The sequence below is a fragment of the Phalacrocorax carbo genome, chromosome 23 (assembly GCF_963921805.1).
Source record: "Phalacrocorax carbo chromosome 23, bPhaCar2.1, whole genome shotgun sequence".
NCBI classification, from domain to species: Eukaryota; Metazoa; Chordata; class Aves; order Suliformes; family Phalacrocoracidae; genus Phalacrocorax; species Phalacrocorax carbo.
This window is the reverse complement of record NC_087535.1, coordinates 1,294,393-1,312,817: the sequence shown is the minus strand read 5'-3', so window position 1 is coordinate 1,312,817 and position 18,425 is coordinate 1,294,393. Positions and strand designations below refer to the sequence as shown.

The 18,425-nt window shown below is 45.8% G+C and overlaps 1 protein-coding gene across 4 annotated transcripts in view; it reads left to right on the top strand.

The window, feature by feature from the left end:
* Window positions 1-18,425, top strand: part of PPP1R12B (protein phosphatase 1 regulatory subunit 12B) — a 126,250-nt gene that overhangs the window by 46,096 nt on the left and 61,729 nt on the right. For 2 of the 4 annotated variants that reach the window (XM_064472229.1, XM_064472233.1), the window contains exons 8-14: window positions 131-276; window positions 4,572-4,681; window positions 7,854-8,051; window positions 8,883-8,965; window positions 10,663-10,788; window positions 16,063-16,248; window positions 16,802-16,987. In XM_064472229.1, the coding sequence (XP_064328299.1) occupies window positions 131-276; window positions 4,572-4,681; window positions 7,854-8,051; window positions 8,883-8,965; window positions 10,663-10,788; window positions 16,063-16,248; window positions 16,802-16,987 (1,035 nt within the window). The remainder of the gene's footprint in view (window positions 1-130; window positions 277-4,571; window positions 4,682-7,853; window positions 8,052-8,882; window positions 8,966-10,662; window positions 10,789-16,062; window positions 16,249-16,801; window positions 16,988-18,425) is intronic. The other 2 variants (XM_064472230.1, XM_064472231.1) reach the window with 2 other exon arrangements.

Sequence of the window (18,425 nt, the reverse complement as noted above, 5' to 3'; positions counted from 1 at the left end):
CGAGTCCGGAGGTGGATTCTGTCCTTTTGCTTGTTCTATATGTAGCAAATTGTGTCTGTGTGTTCCTGAGAAGCAGAACTCAGAAATAACCCGCTTGCCTGGTAGTCCTTAAAATTTCTGTATCTTGCAGCAAAGAGAAGATTCTTTATGAGGAAGACACGCTGAAGTCCATGGAAATGGAGGACGAGAACAAGGACTCTAGCAGTTCTAGTTCTGAAGAAGAGGAAGAAGCTGAAGAAGATGAAGTTTCAGAATCAGATGCTGAAAAGGAGTCAGGTAAGACTTAGTACAGTCTGGGATTTAATAATTAGCCTAGCAATGTTAGGGGATCAGTTTGAGAACTGTGTGTTTTTGTTGTTTTTTTTTTAGTTAAAGACATCCAGAAAGCCTTATTTCCAGTGTGTATGTACAGAATATGGAGAACTCTGTTGCGAGTGTACTAAAAAAGCTGATCTAAATGCTGACTCCAAGTCACCATAATTAAAAAAAAAAAGAAGCTGCAGATAGTATTTTAATTTCTACATCCAGCTCACTTAAATTCAAGATAACACATTGTTCACAGGTTGTTCTTAAACAGCAGGATTTTTCTCGTTGGCCAGTTTCAGGATGATCACTTCAGTTACTGTGGGACGGTAGAAATGCATCTGACCGTGTAGGAAGGTAATAGCCTGTTGTGTTTGGGTCGGAGAAATGAAATGAAGGGCAGAAGCTGCTCTGTGTAATTACAGAGATGAGGAACTTTCTTCTGCCTGTGATGTATAATAATTGCAGAACATAGTGGAAAATAAGGATTAAGTATGTTGAGTCACGCTAACCTTTATATTACAGCACATTGCTGGCATCCTACTTCGTTTCAATCTCATTCTTTTTCCATAATTTCTGAGGCTTCCTTAATTAGTTAAAATAGCGCATATGTGCAGCACAGAAATTTTGACTTACTGTAAAATTAAGTATTTTAAGACTAACTTGTACTTAATATTTCTGCAGAGAGAGATGGATGCAGAGACTATGATGTGTTTAATGGCTAAACTACTTTTAACGTCAGCTCACTTGGCCAATAACCCAGGATTCTAATAAATAAGTCCTTGCAGAGGAGTGTAGTTTAAAGTTTTGTCCTGCTTCTTGTGCCAGTAAAGCTGTCACCTGTGTTCTATTTCTATCAGTTATGATGTTTATCACAGTATGAGAGGTGCTGAGAATCCTGGCTGGTCTTCGCAGAGCTGGTAGTTACAGAAGCTATTCGGGTATGACAGTAACCTGGTGAAATAATCTTTTGGCTTTTAAATCAAGCAAATGTAGTGGGGAAGTCAGTGGTAGGAACAGGCGTGCAGTAGAAGTCACATTTATTGGCTCCATAAATAAAGTTTTACTGGACGGCAGCCCTGTACAGCCGTGTGCCAATTCTTGTAAACATGGCAGGAACCTGACCAGAGCACCTCTGCCGCAGGTACGGCTGCAGGCAGGGGAGCTGTGTGGCGTTCAACTGAGTCAGGAACGGCGTAAGGTCCTTCAGCAGGGGAAGTGCTGCAGCACTCGGCATTAAATCTTGCGTAGAGCCAGAGCAGGTCTTTTTATTGAGTTAATTCACCGAGCAAAGTGCATTATATTAATCTGTTTCAAACCAGTAAAGTTGAAACAAATCAAAGACAAAAACCACTCAAGTAATGATTAAGCATCAAGCTTCAGGCTCTGTTACCCGTGCTCTCCTTCCCGAGAGAGATTATTGGCTCCTTTGAGAAACTGCAATCCGAGCTGAACCTCACCTTGTGAACTTCTCCCAGGGAGGTGTGAGAAGCTTTACTAGAGATGTGAAAATCTCCACTAAAACGAACATGAACGTGCCCGGCTGGATGTAGGCACAGTTGTCAGTTGTTGCTTATGTGAATGGGGGCGCGTTTTTGGTACTCTTTTAAAATAAAGTTTGTGACATAACAACGTCAGCCCACGTGTTACAGGAGGATCCAAAGAGAAGTAGGGATGAAAACAGTGTTTTACAGAAAACAGTAAATGCCACAGTATTACTGATTTAAAACACAATCTTAAGAACAATTATGCTTTATTACCTGCTAGACAGTTTAAACGCTTGGATGGAGAGAGGAGACATGTTTTTGAAGACATGGGAATGGTTTCCTTGTTCCTCTTCATTTTCTTCTGAGATTTAATATTCACATAGCTCTGTAATTCTAAGCGGTGCTGGAGAGAGAGAGGATGACTGTTGTCCTAAAGTGTTCAAAGGCCAGATGAAGGAAAAAAAAAAAAAGCCAAAATATTGTTATGAGTGATTTTTTAGATCAAAAAAAAATTAACTCTTTTTGTAACTGAGCATAAGGTGAGACAAAAGAGAAGCTGGCAGTATAATACAGAAGTTTGGTTTGAGGTATGTTTTGAAGGGTCTCAGGCTGCGATAGATTTGTGGAATTTGCAGAGGCTGTGGGAGGAGGAGAAATTTGAAGAGGTGAGCAGTGAAATAGTTGGAGCGCCTCAGAGAACCGTGTTTCTTACAGTCAGTCAGAAATCGGTATTCTTCAAACAAAAGAAGCTACGTGCGGTGATGCCATTTTAGTCATCTTGAGGACAATTAACAGTTTGGCGTTGGGTCATATATGAACAAAAGAAGGATCAGTATAAAATTCTCTGATCATTATCTGTGTTGGTAACTGTTACAACAGGTAATTATTGTGAATCAAAGCAGGCCAGGGAAGCTTTCAGTGTTTAAAAAAACAAAACAAAACAATCAATCAAAAACCAACAAAAAAAAAAGAAACCCCCAAAAAACCTTTAAGAAAACCTACATTTATGCCAAATCAACAAAATTTTCAGTCTCACTGAATTTGTTTTGGGGAGTTTGAGCTCATTCTGACCTGTTTCCCTTGATTGGAATCCATAATGTTTATTGCTGAAATATTAGTAAAATAAAATGTGGGATCCTCCCCTAAAGACAAGGATGCCTCTGGTCGTGCAGTCGCTCGCGCTGCCGGTACGAGGTGCCCGTCCTTCTGCAACTGACCCCTTTCAGTCACATTGCTCACAGTTGGTTCTTTCCAACCTGTCATTACCACTTAAGCCTGCGCCCTTGTAATTAGGCTTGACCTTAAAAGTTGACCTCCGTACTATAAACCTCCAGAACAGGCTACCAGTCACCGCCTAGCCCTGTAAAGCCTGCGGGCTGCCAGGTCAGGTCTGTTCTCCCCTTCCTGCAACGCTGAGGGTTCTCCTGTGTTTGTCAGGCCTCGCGCTCAAGAAATCGGCAACTGGCAAGTATGCAACTCTTCGTCTGCGCGCATCTCCGTGGGCTGCTGAATGCCAAGTCAGGCCTGCAAGGAGAAGTGGGTCATCTACTGCCCCTTCCTAAAAGGGCTGTTTGAAAGCGCAAGGCATCTGCGCTTTAGGCCCAGGAAGAGAAATACTCTGTTGAGATTACTCTGATGGTCGTTCTGAGAGAACACCAAGCGAGGGAGAGGTGGCTCAGACTTCAATATCACGCAGGCCTTCCTAGGGGAGATGCGTCTTTGTTTCTTTGGTTCTGGACCCGTCAGTCCTGCCAACTGCCCGTATTTTCAAATGTTGCTCTTGGCTTGCTCTTCTCTGTTTTACTGTTTCCTTTGACTCCTGTATTCTAGGAACGAGAACAGGTGTTTCAGAAAGATTGCTCTCCGTGCTCCAAGGTGCCATCCCCACTGGTGCTCCATACCAAACTGCTTTTAATACGTAATAGAAGATCTTTATTCGCTGCACATACCTCACTTGCTACTACTGTTTGGGTGGTTGCACTTAAAATGACTTTGTTTTTTCAAAAGCACGACCACTCGTAGCTGGGAGAGGAAAACATTGTTTTGTTGCTGTAGATACATGGTTTCTCAGGCACCTTGCAAGTGGCTGTGTTTGGTAAATAGTCTGTCTTAGAGCCCTGTGCACTCCTGCCAATTGAACCTATTGCCTGAGACAGAGTTCTGCTTACCTTCCCCCTGGTAACATCTGGTGGATGTTCTTATGTCAAGCATGGTGCACAGATACAAAAAAAATCTTAATACTCGACGACAGCACTTGTCTAACAAGCATGGGGCCAGCTGTGAGCTTCAATAGTGTTTGCTCAGTTTGCTTTGAGCCCTGTTAGAGATTTTTGTTGGGAATAGTCCCAGCTTCATACAGGAAAACGGATTTTGATGCAGAAGACCAGAAATTCTGGCCCCCACCATAAGCAACTGCAGCAGACCATGCAATGAAATCCACCACCAGGCCCACGCGGGGACACGGGCTATAATGCGTACTCACGTGCTCCAGAAGTCTGTTTGGCCTCCTTAAGGTGCTTTCTGCAAAGATTTTGCTTGTCTGTGGGGACAAAGTCCAAAAGCTTTGCCTGGCAAATGTATCTGTCATATTTTTTAGTAAGTAGAAGGCCTCCTTGCAGAAAGCCCTGGTTAGCCTTGGCACTGACGTCAGCTTTATGATCTAAGGTGTACTGAGGTCACAGCAGCTCTGAACGTGAGTTTAGTGCACACTGTGCTTGTAAATCAGGGCCTTGGAAGTGCAATACTGAAACATTTGGTTTCTCTTCTTGTTTAAAATTGTAGAAAGGAAGGAAGAGCCCTTTGCCAACCACTCCAGCCATGAAACCAGGCCTAGCATCACTGAGCAAATACCACCACCCGAGTCCAACTCCTTCACTGCATCTGCCAGAAGAGTAAGTGAATTTGGAATCAATGGGGACTCCAGCAGAGCTTGAAAGCAGTAGGTTCTTCTGGGAAATGGGTGCTCTGAAACCAGTTGTCAGAGGAGTTGTGAGATGTGAACTTGGGAAAGCGTGATAGTGTGCAATTTTGATAAAGCCGCTGTCTTAACAACAGTATAGGACTGGCACAAAGGAGGACGTTTGTACAGTAAGGTTCTTCTTGAATCTCTTACCCTCTGAAGCAAATTGCGCTGTTCGCAAGAGAAACCCTGCCTACGGCAAGTGCTTTGTGCCGCTGTCGGTTCTGAGATGGCTGGTGCCAGTCTCTTACCAGCAGGGGATCTTTCACCAAAGCTGGCTCCTGCTCATGGGTCAGCAGCACATTTGGCATCATCATCTAAAGTGCCTTCGACTTGCCAAACTCAGTTGATCCAGGGGCATGATGTTACGGCCCAGTAAGCAGAGAGGATAAAGCTTGCGTCTGACTAGATAGCTAGGCTATGAAAGCTTTTCAAAGGTGAACAGAGTTTCTGAAATTTTAGCTGAATCCTCCAGCTCTCACATCACTCAGCTAGATGGCACCAGGAGACTCTGTGTTCTGCTGAGGGCTGGTATCTGGTGTTTCTGGTTTCTTTTTGCACCAGAATATGGAGGACAGCTATACAAGGCAGGCACCTTGCCAAAGTCTGAGGCACTAGGTACATGTTAGAGGGAAAATGTTTCTTGCTTAGTCACAGTTTTTTATTTTTGACGTGGTACTAAGTCTAACTTCTCATCCAGATTAAATGAAGCGGAGCTCATCTGGGCATTCTTCAACTCAGGCTGACTTAGCAGGGGAAATATTAAAGGTAGAAGGATACTGGGAAGTGGGAGCACTTCAGGTAACCTGTTCCCAGGTGTAGAGTATTGCTCTCACTTATTTGAGCTGTTTAACCCGGAATAAGGCTGTTAGGATACAGAAGAGGACCTGTGTGGAAAGCAGTGACTAATTTGACCTCAATCACTTAAGATCAGCTACTTTACCTCTCTTACCTTCTTGATTCTTCTGTAACTCTCTTTGTCAGGTTGGATTTTATATGGGAAAATACGAGTGCTTGTGTTGCCCTCCATTTGTGGAGTTATTAATACTTGCTGTTTCAAGCAAGTCAGAAATTACAGAAGGCAGCTTTTCCTGTGGATTTGAGCTTTCTCTGAAGGAAGTGTCAAAACTACATTAAAGCATTAGAGCTGTGTGGCTCAGTAGACTGGAAGTGCTAGAATTAGTGGAGTACAGGAGATTGTGCATCTGCATTAACATAACGTTAGCTAAGAAACACTGCTAAAATACTGCAGTGATAATTTTATCTTGGCAATCTTGAGTCAATGAGTTTGAGGGCAGAGCTCCCCAGTAGCTTCATTTATTCTGGATAATGTCAGATATTTTGTGTTATATAGAATAGGGTATAATAATGCTTCTGTCAGCTTTGACTGAAACCCTTGTCTACCCCAGTATCCTGCCCTGTGACCATCAAAAGGTACTAGAGAACCTAGCTGGACTTCTCTCCTTCCTTCTAGCAATTTACATTTCAGGGACTTGCTGAACCTGTGGTATTTTTTGTATTCAGTCCTCCCTGTTAGACTTTTCCTCTGTGAATTTATACAGTCACTTTCTGAGTGCCCATAATGTTTGGGATCCTATAATGTCCAGTGTCAAAGGGTTCTTCAGCTTAGTTACATATTATGCAGAGCTCCCTGCACCGGTTTCTTTAAGCCCGCCACACGCTGGTTTTGTTTGCTGCCCCTGATTCCTTTATGGGAAGGAACAAGGAATGATTGAGCCTTATTCACCCTTCTGTGTGCCACTGAGGACTTTGTGTACCTTGGTCATATCTCATCCTGGAGACTCGTGAAACACTGAACAGCTCCTCACACAAAAGCTCCTCTGCTCTACTGGTTCGTGTTGCCTCTCCCTGAATCTCTTCCCCTTCTCCTATACTGCTTTTGAGCTGTGGAGCCGAGCTGTGCGTGATATCCACAGTGTGTTTGTACCCTGCAGTAACACAGAGGCATACTGGTGTTGTGTTTCATCATCTTTTATTTTCCAACAATTCCTAATGCTTTGTTTGTTTTACTCCCTGTATAACTTGGTGTTGAGCCCCTGTCTTTGTAGAAGTTCCTCGTGCAGTGCCCAGGCTCCGTTCTTGAATGGCTGTAGACATCATTTTGTAAGACTGGATAACGATAACTGCAGCTGTACATTTAAGGAGCTGTATATTTGAGGGATAATATATGCTTGTCAGAAGTGCCTCATATAACAAAAAGCACAAAGGTCCATTCTGTAGCGTGTATAGAATATGCGGTTACCTGACTGTAGAAAGGTTTAAGCTAGAACTGGCCTCTGCAAGCGTGTTGTCCAACCTCCCGCTCAAAGCAGGGCCAGCCTCAAGCCTAAGTCATGTTGCTTTGAACTGCCTGAGCTCAGCTGAGTGTTGAAAAGTCTCTGAGGCTGGAGATGTCCCGCTCTCTTGCTCCCTGTCCCAGTGCAGCATCGCTCCTACCAGGAGGTATGTCTGTCTTCATGTCAGTGGGGATTTCTGGTGTTGGAACTTGTATCTGTTCCTCCTTCTCCTTTCACTGTAGACTGTTGAGAAGGAGTCTGGTTCTGTGCCCTCTGTAAACCCCACCCCCAAGTCGCGGAGCCATCAAATCCTTTCTTTGCCTTCTCTTTTCCACGCTAAACAAGCCAGGTTTCCTCAGTCTCTCCTCTTATGTGTCGTGTGTTCCAGCTCCATGATGATCTTAATGGCTTCTCCAGTTTGATCTGTGTAAGGGTTTTATTTGCAGCTAGTCCCAAAAGAGTAAATTATTTTTTCTGGTTTTCTGCCTTTATTGAATAATTCCCCCTTCCTAAACGGGTGCTAATAAAAGCTTCGTTGTTCCTTATATTTTTCAATGCAAAGCTGGAACTGGGAGCTGCACAATGGCACAAGATCTCTTTCACTGTCTGTCCCTGGGGATGAGGGCACTACAGCAGTTCGCATCCCTGTGAGCTCACCATGAGCTAAGCAGGAAATCAAAGTCACTCCATCTCATGTTTACAGGTGTAGCCCAGAAAAAAATGGGGCTTGTTGAAACACTTCCAGAACTCAGATTGTGCCTTGCACTGCTCTTACTTCCTCCAAGGGTCCCTTTTTCTCCTCCACAGTTCAGTTGGCTCAGCAGGTCAGACGAGCAGAAGGATGAGTCACCTTCGTCGTGGCGGCTGGGACTACGGAAGACTGGCAGTCACAACATGTTGAGCGAAGTCGCTGCTACTCGTGAGGCACAGAGAGATAAGACTTCTTCTATCTATCGTTCTTCGTCAAGCCCTCGGATATCTGCATTATTAGACAACAAAGAAAAGGTGTGTATTTCAGGAAAGATGTTTTGGGGCATCCCCGTTGAGCAGACTTTACCTCACAGGTTTAAGACCCTTTCCCTTTTGTTTTGAGCTATTGCTGGGTTTCGTATCGATAACCAACTTAGGTGTCTCTCACTCTTTTTTTCTTTTTTTTCTTTTGAAAATTATTCCTCTCCTATCAGTTGTTCTTGCAGAAGTGGAGTTCGGTGCCCCTTTGACCTAATCCCTGCTCAGTTTGGAGTGGGCTGCCACGGTGAACAAGGGATGCCGGTCCGGCATGGCCTGTTCTTCACCAGAAATACCTAATCCAGACAGTAGCACATACTCACAGTGGAAATTCTCCTCACTGTCATCTGTGTGGGTTCCTCCCGTATCCACCAGCTGTATTTGTGAATCCCATCCCACGTATTCACTAGCTGTAACTTTGCCCACAGGTAGGTGCCCCATCCCTGGGAACATTCCAGGCCAGGCTGGACGGGGCTCTGAGCAACCTGAGCTAGCTGAAGATGTCCCTGCTTGTTGCAGGGGTGGGTTGGACTAGATGGCCTCTAAAGGTCCCTATTCGCTATTCTATGGTTCTGTGATTCTCTTATTTTGAAGTAGTTCTAGTTAGAAGCTGCTTTCATTCACCAGCTTTCTCTTCAGGAAATCATTTTCAGAACCGATACTTTCATGCTGTGCTATGTGTTGCCCAGGAAAATGCCTTAAGCCGTTTGTCCTTAGACAGGAGAATGCCCTCTTAGCTGAAGAAATTTGAACATGAATTCAGTTGTCACTGAACGTGCTGGAAGGGTAATAGATGTGAAGTTAAAAGTACTTCTTCTGCTTCCCCAGGATAAAGACAACAAGAGCTACCTTGCCACAATAGCCCCCAGACGACTAAGCAGTACGAGTGATATAGAAGAAAAAGAAAACAGGTGAGACTGGCCAAACTTAAGGCTCGGTTTCTGTCCTGCGGATAGTCCCTCCGGAATACCTTTTCCCTATATTCATGCTTCCTCAGCAGTCCCAAGTACACGGGAATTCACCATATCAAGAGCTATCTCTGATCTATAAAAGTTCTGGTATGTTGCTTTTCATGTAGGTGAGCAGGGCAGCAGGCTGGTTTCTCCACCCCTGTATTCACGTGTATACGGTCTCCATCCAGGAAACTACGTTTGTGCGTACTTTTGTATGCAAGTGCCTCATTTTGTAGCTGCCACCTACGCTTGTACTTCTGTCGCTTGCTCAATAGTCACCTCCAGTCCCTTTGTTCACAGACCTGTAATTTTTTTGATTCACTGGAGTTTGTGAACTCTCTCGTGTACAGAACTGTTCCCATCGCTGGCGTTGTTTTTGGGGTGAATGCTGCCCCTGGACAGAACCACAGCATAAATGGGCTGAATATCTAGTACCTCGAGATACATTTGAGGAGCTAATCTCCAGAAGCAGGTTCTTCACAGTTCATGCTGGACGGAGTAAAATTTAAGCTTAGCCTCATTTCCAGCCACCTCCACAATCGTGGTAGGAAGGCACACATAGAGAAGGCGCTGTGAGCTGTAATTGCGCTCCTTCGCGGCAGATGACCACCCTGAGAGAATTTCAGCACGGTTCAAGATTCTTTGCTGATCTTTTGCTGGAACCTCCCTGCTGCGTTCTTGCTTAATCTCAGCCAGACGCTGTGATTTGGAGTTTAGCAGACAATTTGTGTCTGCTGATAAGCTTGAGCGGTCTTGGCAGTGGCTCCTATTGAGTGGCATATCCAGCTGACTGCCGATAAGCGTCCTTTGCTTGGTGAAGTAGGGAATGAGGAGAATTGGCCTGCGTGAACAGATGGTGCCCAGACGTACTGGGTGGTACAGATTTTTCCCAATATTCTTTCCTTTCAAAACAGCTGAGTTTCACTTCATGGAACCCACAGGTGTCTGAAAGGGGCATCAGCATGGGCACGGCCGTTGAAAAATGAAAAATAATCGCAGGCTGACGAGTGAATGGATTTGCATTGCGTTACAAGCTCGAGGTCCTGCCCAAGAGCAGGAAAGAACAGGACATACTGCCAAAGTGTGTCTCAGGAAAAGGAGCCCCGATTCCAGATACCGATGAGAAATAGGACTACTAGTAGTTTACTGATAACTTGTCAAGTAGCTTTAGGTATTGCCAAATATTTTTGTTGTTTTCTGCTGCTGAGTGTAGCAAAGGATTTGCCAGACTGAACTGCTTTGCTGTCACTGCCTGGATGCCGCGGAGGATAAGAACTTCCCCTGCAGTTGCAATATCTGTCCATTTATGCGATGTTGTTCGTTACAAGGTGGCAGAGAGAACGTCAAATGATGTTGTTTAATATGTTAAATTACTTTTATGGACTTTCTAAATTTCAGTTGCAAGTTTTCTGACTAAAGAGGATCTTGTCCCTCTTTACGCAAAGCACTGCGTCATCTGGTGATTCTGAAGTAATACAGGAGGCAATCGCAGACGTGGCGTTAAGGCCAGAGGGGGTGTTTCGGTGGGTTGTGTCACCTGTGAGCAGCGGCGCACGTGGGTGTAAGGGAAGGATTTGTGTTGCGGAACTGTAAAGGAGCCAAAAGCAGACTCCAAACGTTTTTCTAAACAAACCCTGTGCTCTTTCCTGCGTTAGAGAATCAGCTGTTAACCTGGTGCGGAGCGGCTCCTACACCCGGCAGCCGTGGAGGGATGAATCAAAGGGAAACGAAGCTCCCCACTCTGGAGCGCCTACTACCTACGTATCCACCTACTTGAAAAGGTACGTCCAGTTCTGTCTTGCGTGGGTTCCCAGGCGGTCAGGTCTACTCCTAACGTGCCTCCCAAACTTCAGCCTTCTGCTTGCCGCTTACCGCATCAGTGTAACTGGCCTTGGGACACTCTTCTGCTGAGAGCAGGAAACAGAAATTAGGATTTGCCAACATTTGTCATGCTAAACAGTGCTTTTAAAGGCCATCATTTTTGTTGATTTGTAAATTGCTGAACTGAATTTAAATACTTTCATTCACATAATTCAGTTGCAAAGTGTTTTCTCAGTTTTATGCTAGTATTATGGTTAGATAATAAACCAAAAATTGATCATAAAAAGAGAATAAAGTAATTACAGTCTGAAAGCATTGTTCAGATAGCTATTGACAGGTAAGTTGTAGCTCATCTCTAATTTGGTTTTATATTAGCCCATGTTTATGGCATCACTAACAGAACAGTGGCGGTGTTCTTGTGCATGTCTTACAGCACTCGCTAAGGAGCGAGACTGATGTCTCCGACCATTTTCTTGCGGCAGTAAGGAAGCAGTTTCTGCACAGTGTATGTGAAACTGTAGAGGCCGGGTGTTGGTAAACAAGCCAAGCAGAATCAGGAACGCAATCCCGTGCGTAACTTCTCTGATTGGCAGTGTCTTTTACCCCTTTGGAAGGCGGAGGCTCGGTTTGAAGTAGCAGATAATGGCCGTCTCTGAATGAGGGAATGAATGCCCTGCTCTGTTAAGGCAAATAATACATCACTGAGTTTTCATCTCAGTTGTGAGAGGGAGGATCAGCCCGTTGTGCAAAGTGCAGTTCCATCACCTCACCTTTATTTTGGCTAATACTGGAAACCATCAAAACAGCACGTGTAAAGCCATTTGATCTGCGCTTAAGGAAAAAGGCAGAACTATTTCAAGGTTTAAATTGTGTCTTACCAAATTCTAGACCCTGAACTAAATAACTATCCTGAAGATGGAACAATTGCTTGAGGTATTTGGGAAGAGGCAGATTGTTTTGTGTTCCAGTAGCTACGCTGGCAGAGGTAAGCTGTGCTCGAGGACACGTCTGTCCAATTGCTGAGCACATACAGACCCATTTCCACAAAAGGTGAAACAGCCACTTCGAGCAGTAGACTTCTCCTGATCTGCTGATCCATTCCAGTGACTTCACATCTATCCTGGGACATGATGACAGGCCAACCTCCGTAGCTTGTCTCTCTCTAAAGCCAGTCTGACAAGCCACAGCTGATTACACTGGAAAACTTTTGCCTCTTGCTGCTGGCATGCCGTACCGTTCGCTAATCTGAGAGACAGTCCAGCCACTAACATGGCTGTCCGTTAAAATGTTAAAATTTTAGCTGTTTACCTCAGCTAATTCTGAACCAGAGGTAGTTTTACATTCACGAGGTCGTCCTGTATTTCCTTGGTTAAACTGTACAGAGACGAGCGAAGGTTCTGGCTGGCTGTGGTATTTTACTAGTAGCGATTTCCCGTCACAAAGGCTGAATTCTGGCCTTTCGTAGGAGAGTGTTGGTTTACAAGCAGTTGCAGAGAATACCTTTGCCAGGTAGGAATATAGTGTGCTTTTTTTAGAGATCAATGGTTTTGCATTGTATGTACGAACAGTAAAATCACGATCAGTTTGACCTCTATCCCCTGTGGTTTTCTACAGAAGAGCAGAGAAATTAAATGTAATTGTACTGAACCTCTGATTTCTCCAACCTTGTGCATCAGCCTCTAAGATGAGGGAGGGAACCTGGCTGCCTGTTTTAGGATGAGCTCAGTGTCATTTCTAAGTATTAACTGAACACAACTCCAAGAGATAAAAGCTCATTGTGAGAGAGGAAGAATTAAAGTGAACATATGACATACTTGGATGTTACTGAGATGACGACTTCTGCACATCTGCATTTACCCTTTACCTTAGCATTAACTAATCTCAATAAAGATACCTAGTTATGCTCTGTAAGTGCTTTATATGACTCCCAAACAAAGAGTGAACACAGCAACAGATCATCCTAAGATGTCGAAAATGGCTTTTCTTCTAAAAGGGGACAAAATCACTTGCAGCAATGCTACAAACGTTCTTCAGCTTAAGGTGAAGCAAATGTTAAAGCACTCTCTGTAGTGGTAGTGACTGTCATTCATTCTACTCTCTTTGAGGGTGTACCACTAGCCCAAAAATTCACAGAACCCTGTTCTGACAGCCTGTTCTCTGTTTTAGTGCCTGTTGGCCTTCAAACAGCCAGTTCACATCACCTGTATGTTAAAGGCTTTGGAGGAAAACTGGCATAGCAGATTGAATTAATTCAGCGCGCTTCCTTTGACGTCAGCCGTAAGAGGTGCCTCACAGGGAGGGATCACACACACCTTTTTCACACAGCTTTTTCACACAGTTAGTTTCTATTTCATTTTTCATATTTCAGATACACCTTCTTACTGGTTTTGTTCACGTAAAAACCATCACAGCGAGTCAGGCCAATAGTCCATGCAGTCCAGGCTCTGTTTCTGACAGCAACTGGTTTTGAGGGGCGAGTTGTAAAAACTAGGATAACGTAAGAGCAGTCTTCCGCCTCCCACACCCTCCTTGCTTCCAGCAATCACGATTTTAGGAGCCAGAGGTTATACTTAACCATTGTTCTTCATAGCCACCACTGTGGCCAACTTCCATAAGCAAATCCTATTTTGATCTCTGCAACACCCCGTGGCAGTGTGTTTAAAAAAAATAGTTAGGTGTTTTGTGCCAAGCTTTTTTATTAGCCTATGTGGAAGCTTTTTACGGTTTTGAAGGCTTTTAAGATTTTTGAATTCTGCTTGCCTTAGCTGTTTTCAGAGGTATTTCTTTTTATCGATTTGAAATGTTGCTTTCCATTTCATTGCTCATTCCCTGATGGTTATGTCGTGGTTGTTAGAGAGCAAGCAGCAGAGTGCCAGTGCCTTTTTTTATTTCTAATGTTGAATTCTTTAGCATAAGTTCATAATCCTCCTTTCTGCAGATTCATATGAGCATAGCTGTTAATTAACAAGATTCCCTGGCTAACCTTTTTCTTGCAATTACCTGGTCCGGTTCACATCAAATGGGAACAATTGAATAAATGCCTTTAGGGTCCTCCTCAAACTGTGCAGTGCCACCCACGCAAGGTGATGGGGCCGGGAGGTGAATTCCTGTAGAGCTGGCAACACCTTGGCTCCCTTCTTGTGAGCAGGAGTGTTTGCATGATGCCCCAGCACCACATTTCTCCGACCCAGGGCAAGTGCATAGGAGTTGTCACAACGCCATCACCATGCTCTCTTCCTCCATTCCTCCTCCTCCTTCCCCTCTCAGCTCCCCCACATCCCTGCTGTACCAGGCATCTGGTGCTGCTTCCACCCTCTTGTCTCCTCTTTCACCAATTGCCTTTCCCGTCTGGAAGACAGTCCTTGTCAGGTCTTACTTAATAACCCTTCTGTGTCCTTCCTTCCTTCCTGACCAAGTTCCTTCTCTTTTTTGCAGCCGCCCCTCGTGCCCCAGCCCCTCCGCCTTGGGGTCTCCTAGGATGGTGCCGCGTCAGCCCTGCTGCCCCCAGGGTTGCCACCACCTCTCCCCCTGCCGCTCCTCTCGTTCCTTGCCCTGGCGCATGCTCCCCTACCGTCGTCTTCTCGGCGCACGCATTTCTGCAACTTCATGGCTGCCTGCTCTGCACGCCCACACCAGCCAGGCTTGGCTCCCCTCTCTTGCCCTCCTCCCAGCCCACCTCCAGGGCTTGGCCTTCTCCTCTGGCGCAGAGAGCCAAGAAGGGAGGCACTTGCTTCCAGCAGAACTTCCTGCTCCCCAGCGCTCCGGGCAGGGGCCAGCATTCCAGAGGCAGCTTTGTTTAGGGTCTGATAGAAGTTGCTACCTGGTGACAATAACTTGCTTGTTCCTTTGTGCCCTGGATGTGGCAAGCAGCCATCAACTGAAGAGCCCAAATGTAAGGTTTCCTCCCTGTGGAGGCCTTCCAGGGTACCCCAGTCTCTCCTTTGGCTCTGTAGGGGCCAGCTGCTCGCCCTGGGCTGGCTGGGGGCCTTGGCGTATAAAACTGATTTGTAAACGGGGTGCCTAAGTGGATTGGACCGGATCCTTCCTCCGACCTCCCGTCCCTGGCTGTTGTCCTGCCCCTTTCAAGTTTTACTTCAGCCTCAGGCTGTTCTCTCTCAACTCTCACCCTAGTGCTGACTTCCAGTTCCAGTCCATTGTCCCTGGCTTTCCCATAAACCTTTGTCCCAGTCTGCTTTTACTCTAGGTCAGCTTATATTCCTGGTGCAGCCACTCTCCTCCATGCTCCCTGCGCGCTGGCATGGGAGGCGTTAGGATGCAGGAGGTGAGACACAGCCTTCCTAGCCTTTGATCCTGCAGAAAACCCAGTCCGACCAGTAGCAACCAGGAATACCAGTTGCTGGGAAAGGCACGGCAGGGTCCTAGGTCATGCAAGCGTGCTCGTTTGCTCCGTGCAGACAGCGAGCAGCCCGCATCTGGGGCTCTGGCACCTGCAATAGGGAGACTTTGCCAGATTTCATCAAGTCTGTTTTTAGACTTATCCCACTTAGGGCGGATTTTCTCTGAAAAAGCAAAAGGGTACGTCCTCGTATGAGAGCCCTTCTCCTTTTCTCCAGTCTCTTCTCCAAAGTATAAGCACTTAAACACTTACAGCTTTTCAGTAATAGTGGTTTTAAGGGTTTTGTTTTAAACTGGCAAAATATGTATTTCCCTTGCTCATTCTTGAGTATTTTTTGGACAGTTTTGCTAGTTATTTTCCAGAAATACAGAGTTTGTGCCAAACATGCCTTAAGTGAAATTAGAGCCTGAACTGATCATCTTTGCCAAAGCTTTAAGCCACTGAAAAGAAGTTCTTAAAACTGGAAGTCCTGGGCATCCTTAGGAGGTGATGCAGCCAGACCTGCTTACGTCACTCTCTCCTTCCCTGCTTTAAGCAACCTCATCCTTGCTCATGTTTCTGCCTTTCCCCAGTACACAGGGGTGCTCTGCGTGCACCGCTTTCACTGCGGTAGGGCTTTTCCCTTCCCTGATCTTTGCCGATTCACCTCCACGCTGTTGTTCTCTCACTGGAGCTCAGCTGGGCTTAGCTAGGAGGGGTGCTGCTAGCGCTAGCCTGCGTGAGCGGCCTGCAGCAACGCCGGTGGTCTCTAATCTCCTTGCAGACGTTTTGCTAAGATGTAATACTTGCTCCCTTTCCAGCTGAGAGCCCAGCTGTGGTGATGTTCTGTTGAATATTTACTGTGCTCTGAAGGACATGATTTTGTGATGTTTTACAGTGCTTCATTTGGTAGAAGTAGTGACCTCAGCAGTCCCTACATTTCAGCCAGTCGCAATACATCTCTAGCTACCTCACCCACTACCATTGGGTCATCTACCTCATTGGGCACCCCGTGGCAACCTGTCTCTTCCTGTCCCACATCTCTCGGTGCGAACACTACTGCATCAGCCCGCCAGTATACCAGGTAACGGCTCACAGCTGAGATAACGCTGCAGAAAGTCAGCATTTGGGTTGGAAGTTCTGAATTCTGGAGTGGATTATGGATTGGAAATGTGCTTCCGTGCAGGAAGCGCTGATAAGGAATCCCCGAACGGTTACACTGGACAGTTTGAGTAGTGCATATGCACCAGCAGGCAGCTAACAGCCCGTATGTGACCTTAGCTTCTTCACTCACTGGAGTGGTCGATGGTGCCCTCTTGCTACCCTGTTAGAGACACAGTGTGCCGCTCAGGCTGCTCTTGGGCGTTCACTGTACAAGCTCTTGGAGTTCATTCCTTCTCGTTATTCACCAGGTACATGTTCTAATCATTTTTGCTACAGAGAGGGGCGTGAAGACTATGAATTCCTCCTGCTTATACTTCTACAAGTTTTTAAAAACTCATTTTAATGTGTGCTGTTCTCTACAAAAACACGAGTCTAGGAGGAGAATGAACTGTCGATGCTCCCTGGAGGTGGCTGGTCCCGGTCAGCAGTTGAGTTCACTTGCTTTGCTTTCCATTATGTCTTCTCTATTTCAGAGCCCCTTTCAGGCAACAAACTGATTCTGCTGTAGAGAAAAATACAGAGGCCATCTCTGCTAGCACCCCCCTAGGTGTAATCACAAATCGTGCTATACTCGGCTCTCCTAACGGTATTGCGAATGCCGGTGCTGCCTCAACTACAGGAAAGGACTTCTCAGCTGAGGAAGCCAGGGAGCGCAGAAGGTTAGTGAGCAGAGTGCTGCTGGTGTGTGTCGGTCCTCCTCTATCATCAGGTCTCACGTGGTGGTGATGGTGGGGGTGTAAGAACGGTTGCTTAGGTGCTATGTGGAGTTAACAGGCTGCTGCCCCTGCTCCGTCTTAAGCTTTTGAGCTGAGTCATCACCGGATTGTAGGTTAAATTGAGTTGCATAATTCTCTACTTGTATTTTCAGCGTCTCAGCCTTTTTCTTCAGTAGTCATCTCAGCTACTGACCTCAACCCTGAGGCCTCTATGTACAGAGGGACAGACAGCCCAGTAGCCACTTGAAGTAGGTTCTGTAGCATGAATCCCGTCCGAAAGAGAGTGTCAGACTGAGACACATTCGGACAAAATCCATCCCTCTGATTCTGCTCAGCTAAGTTTACACGTGCCCCGATGGAGGCGTCTTTGCTGCGCGAGTCCCCTGCATTCCCTCGGCAGCTAATGGGAGAAAACAAACGTTCCTGGAGCGTGTAGATGTGCGATACAGGAGGAGAGGGGCTGCACTCCAGCGGTGCACGTTTCTTTTGATTAACTGTAATTAGCACAGAGGTGGAGGTCTGCCATGTGCCACCGAGGCTCTCCCAGCAGTAGCAGCATTTTGCGTTACGCTGAATCTAGGTGGTGGTGACTCTTTCTTATCGTAGGATGTTATTTTAATGGGGGAATATAAACCTGGGGTAGCTGGTGCTCTCTTCAAAGGAAATTTACCTTGTGCATTTAAGTACAGAATGTCAAATGATCCATATTTATTCCTGCAAACGGGTTAACTGTTGCAAAATTTGTCTCTTCTGATGAAAGTAAATGGAAATAAAACAATGCAGCAACGAACCATGGATTTCTAACTAGCAACCAGTCTGTGAAGTGTTTTCAGTAATTAGATTCTTCCAAACTAAAATAATAACTTCTTAAAATACAGACCTTCCCGAGTGGAGATAGTACTCTGACGTATTTTAAAGTGCCTGCAGCCAAAGGATGTGAAAAGCAGTAATGGAAATTATCAGCTTGCAAAGATGAAGATGGTGGAGCTCAGCAGTGCCATGGAACCCGCAGCCGGCACGTGACCTCCCTCTCCCATGGAGGCAGGGCATGCCCGCTGCCGGCTCCTCTGTGCTTCAGCTGCAGCAGATCTGAGAAAGGCGGTGGTCTGTGCTGTTTGGAAAATGCGCAAACTTTTAGTGCTGTTTGGGCTTTTTGGTTTCCACCCCAGAGCTAGCATAGGGAGTGCCTTGAAGGTATTGCAGGCATTCTGGGTGAGCCGCATTCATCAACTCGCTGTGCGGGGACATAATTTGAGATAGCTACTGCAGAGCATCTTTGTAAGAACACTTATGTTTAATACTAGGAGTGTCTCTGCTCCTTGTCGTTTTGCTGGGGGTCACTTGGCTCGGTGTCATTCGCAGTTGAATTGAGATGAGCTGC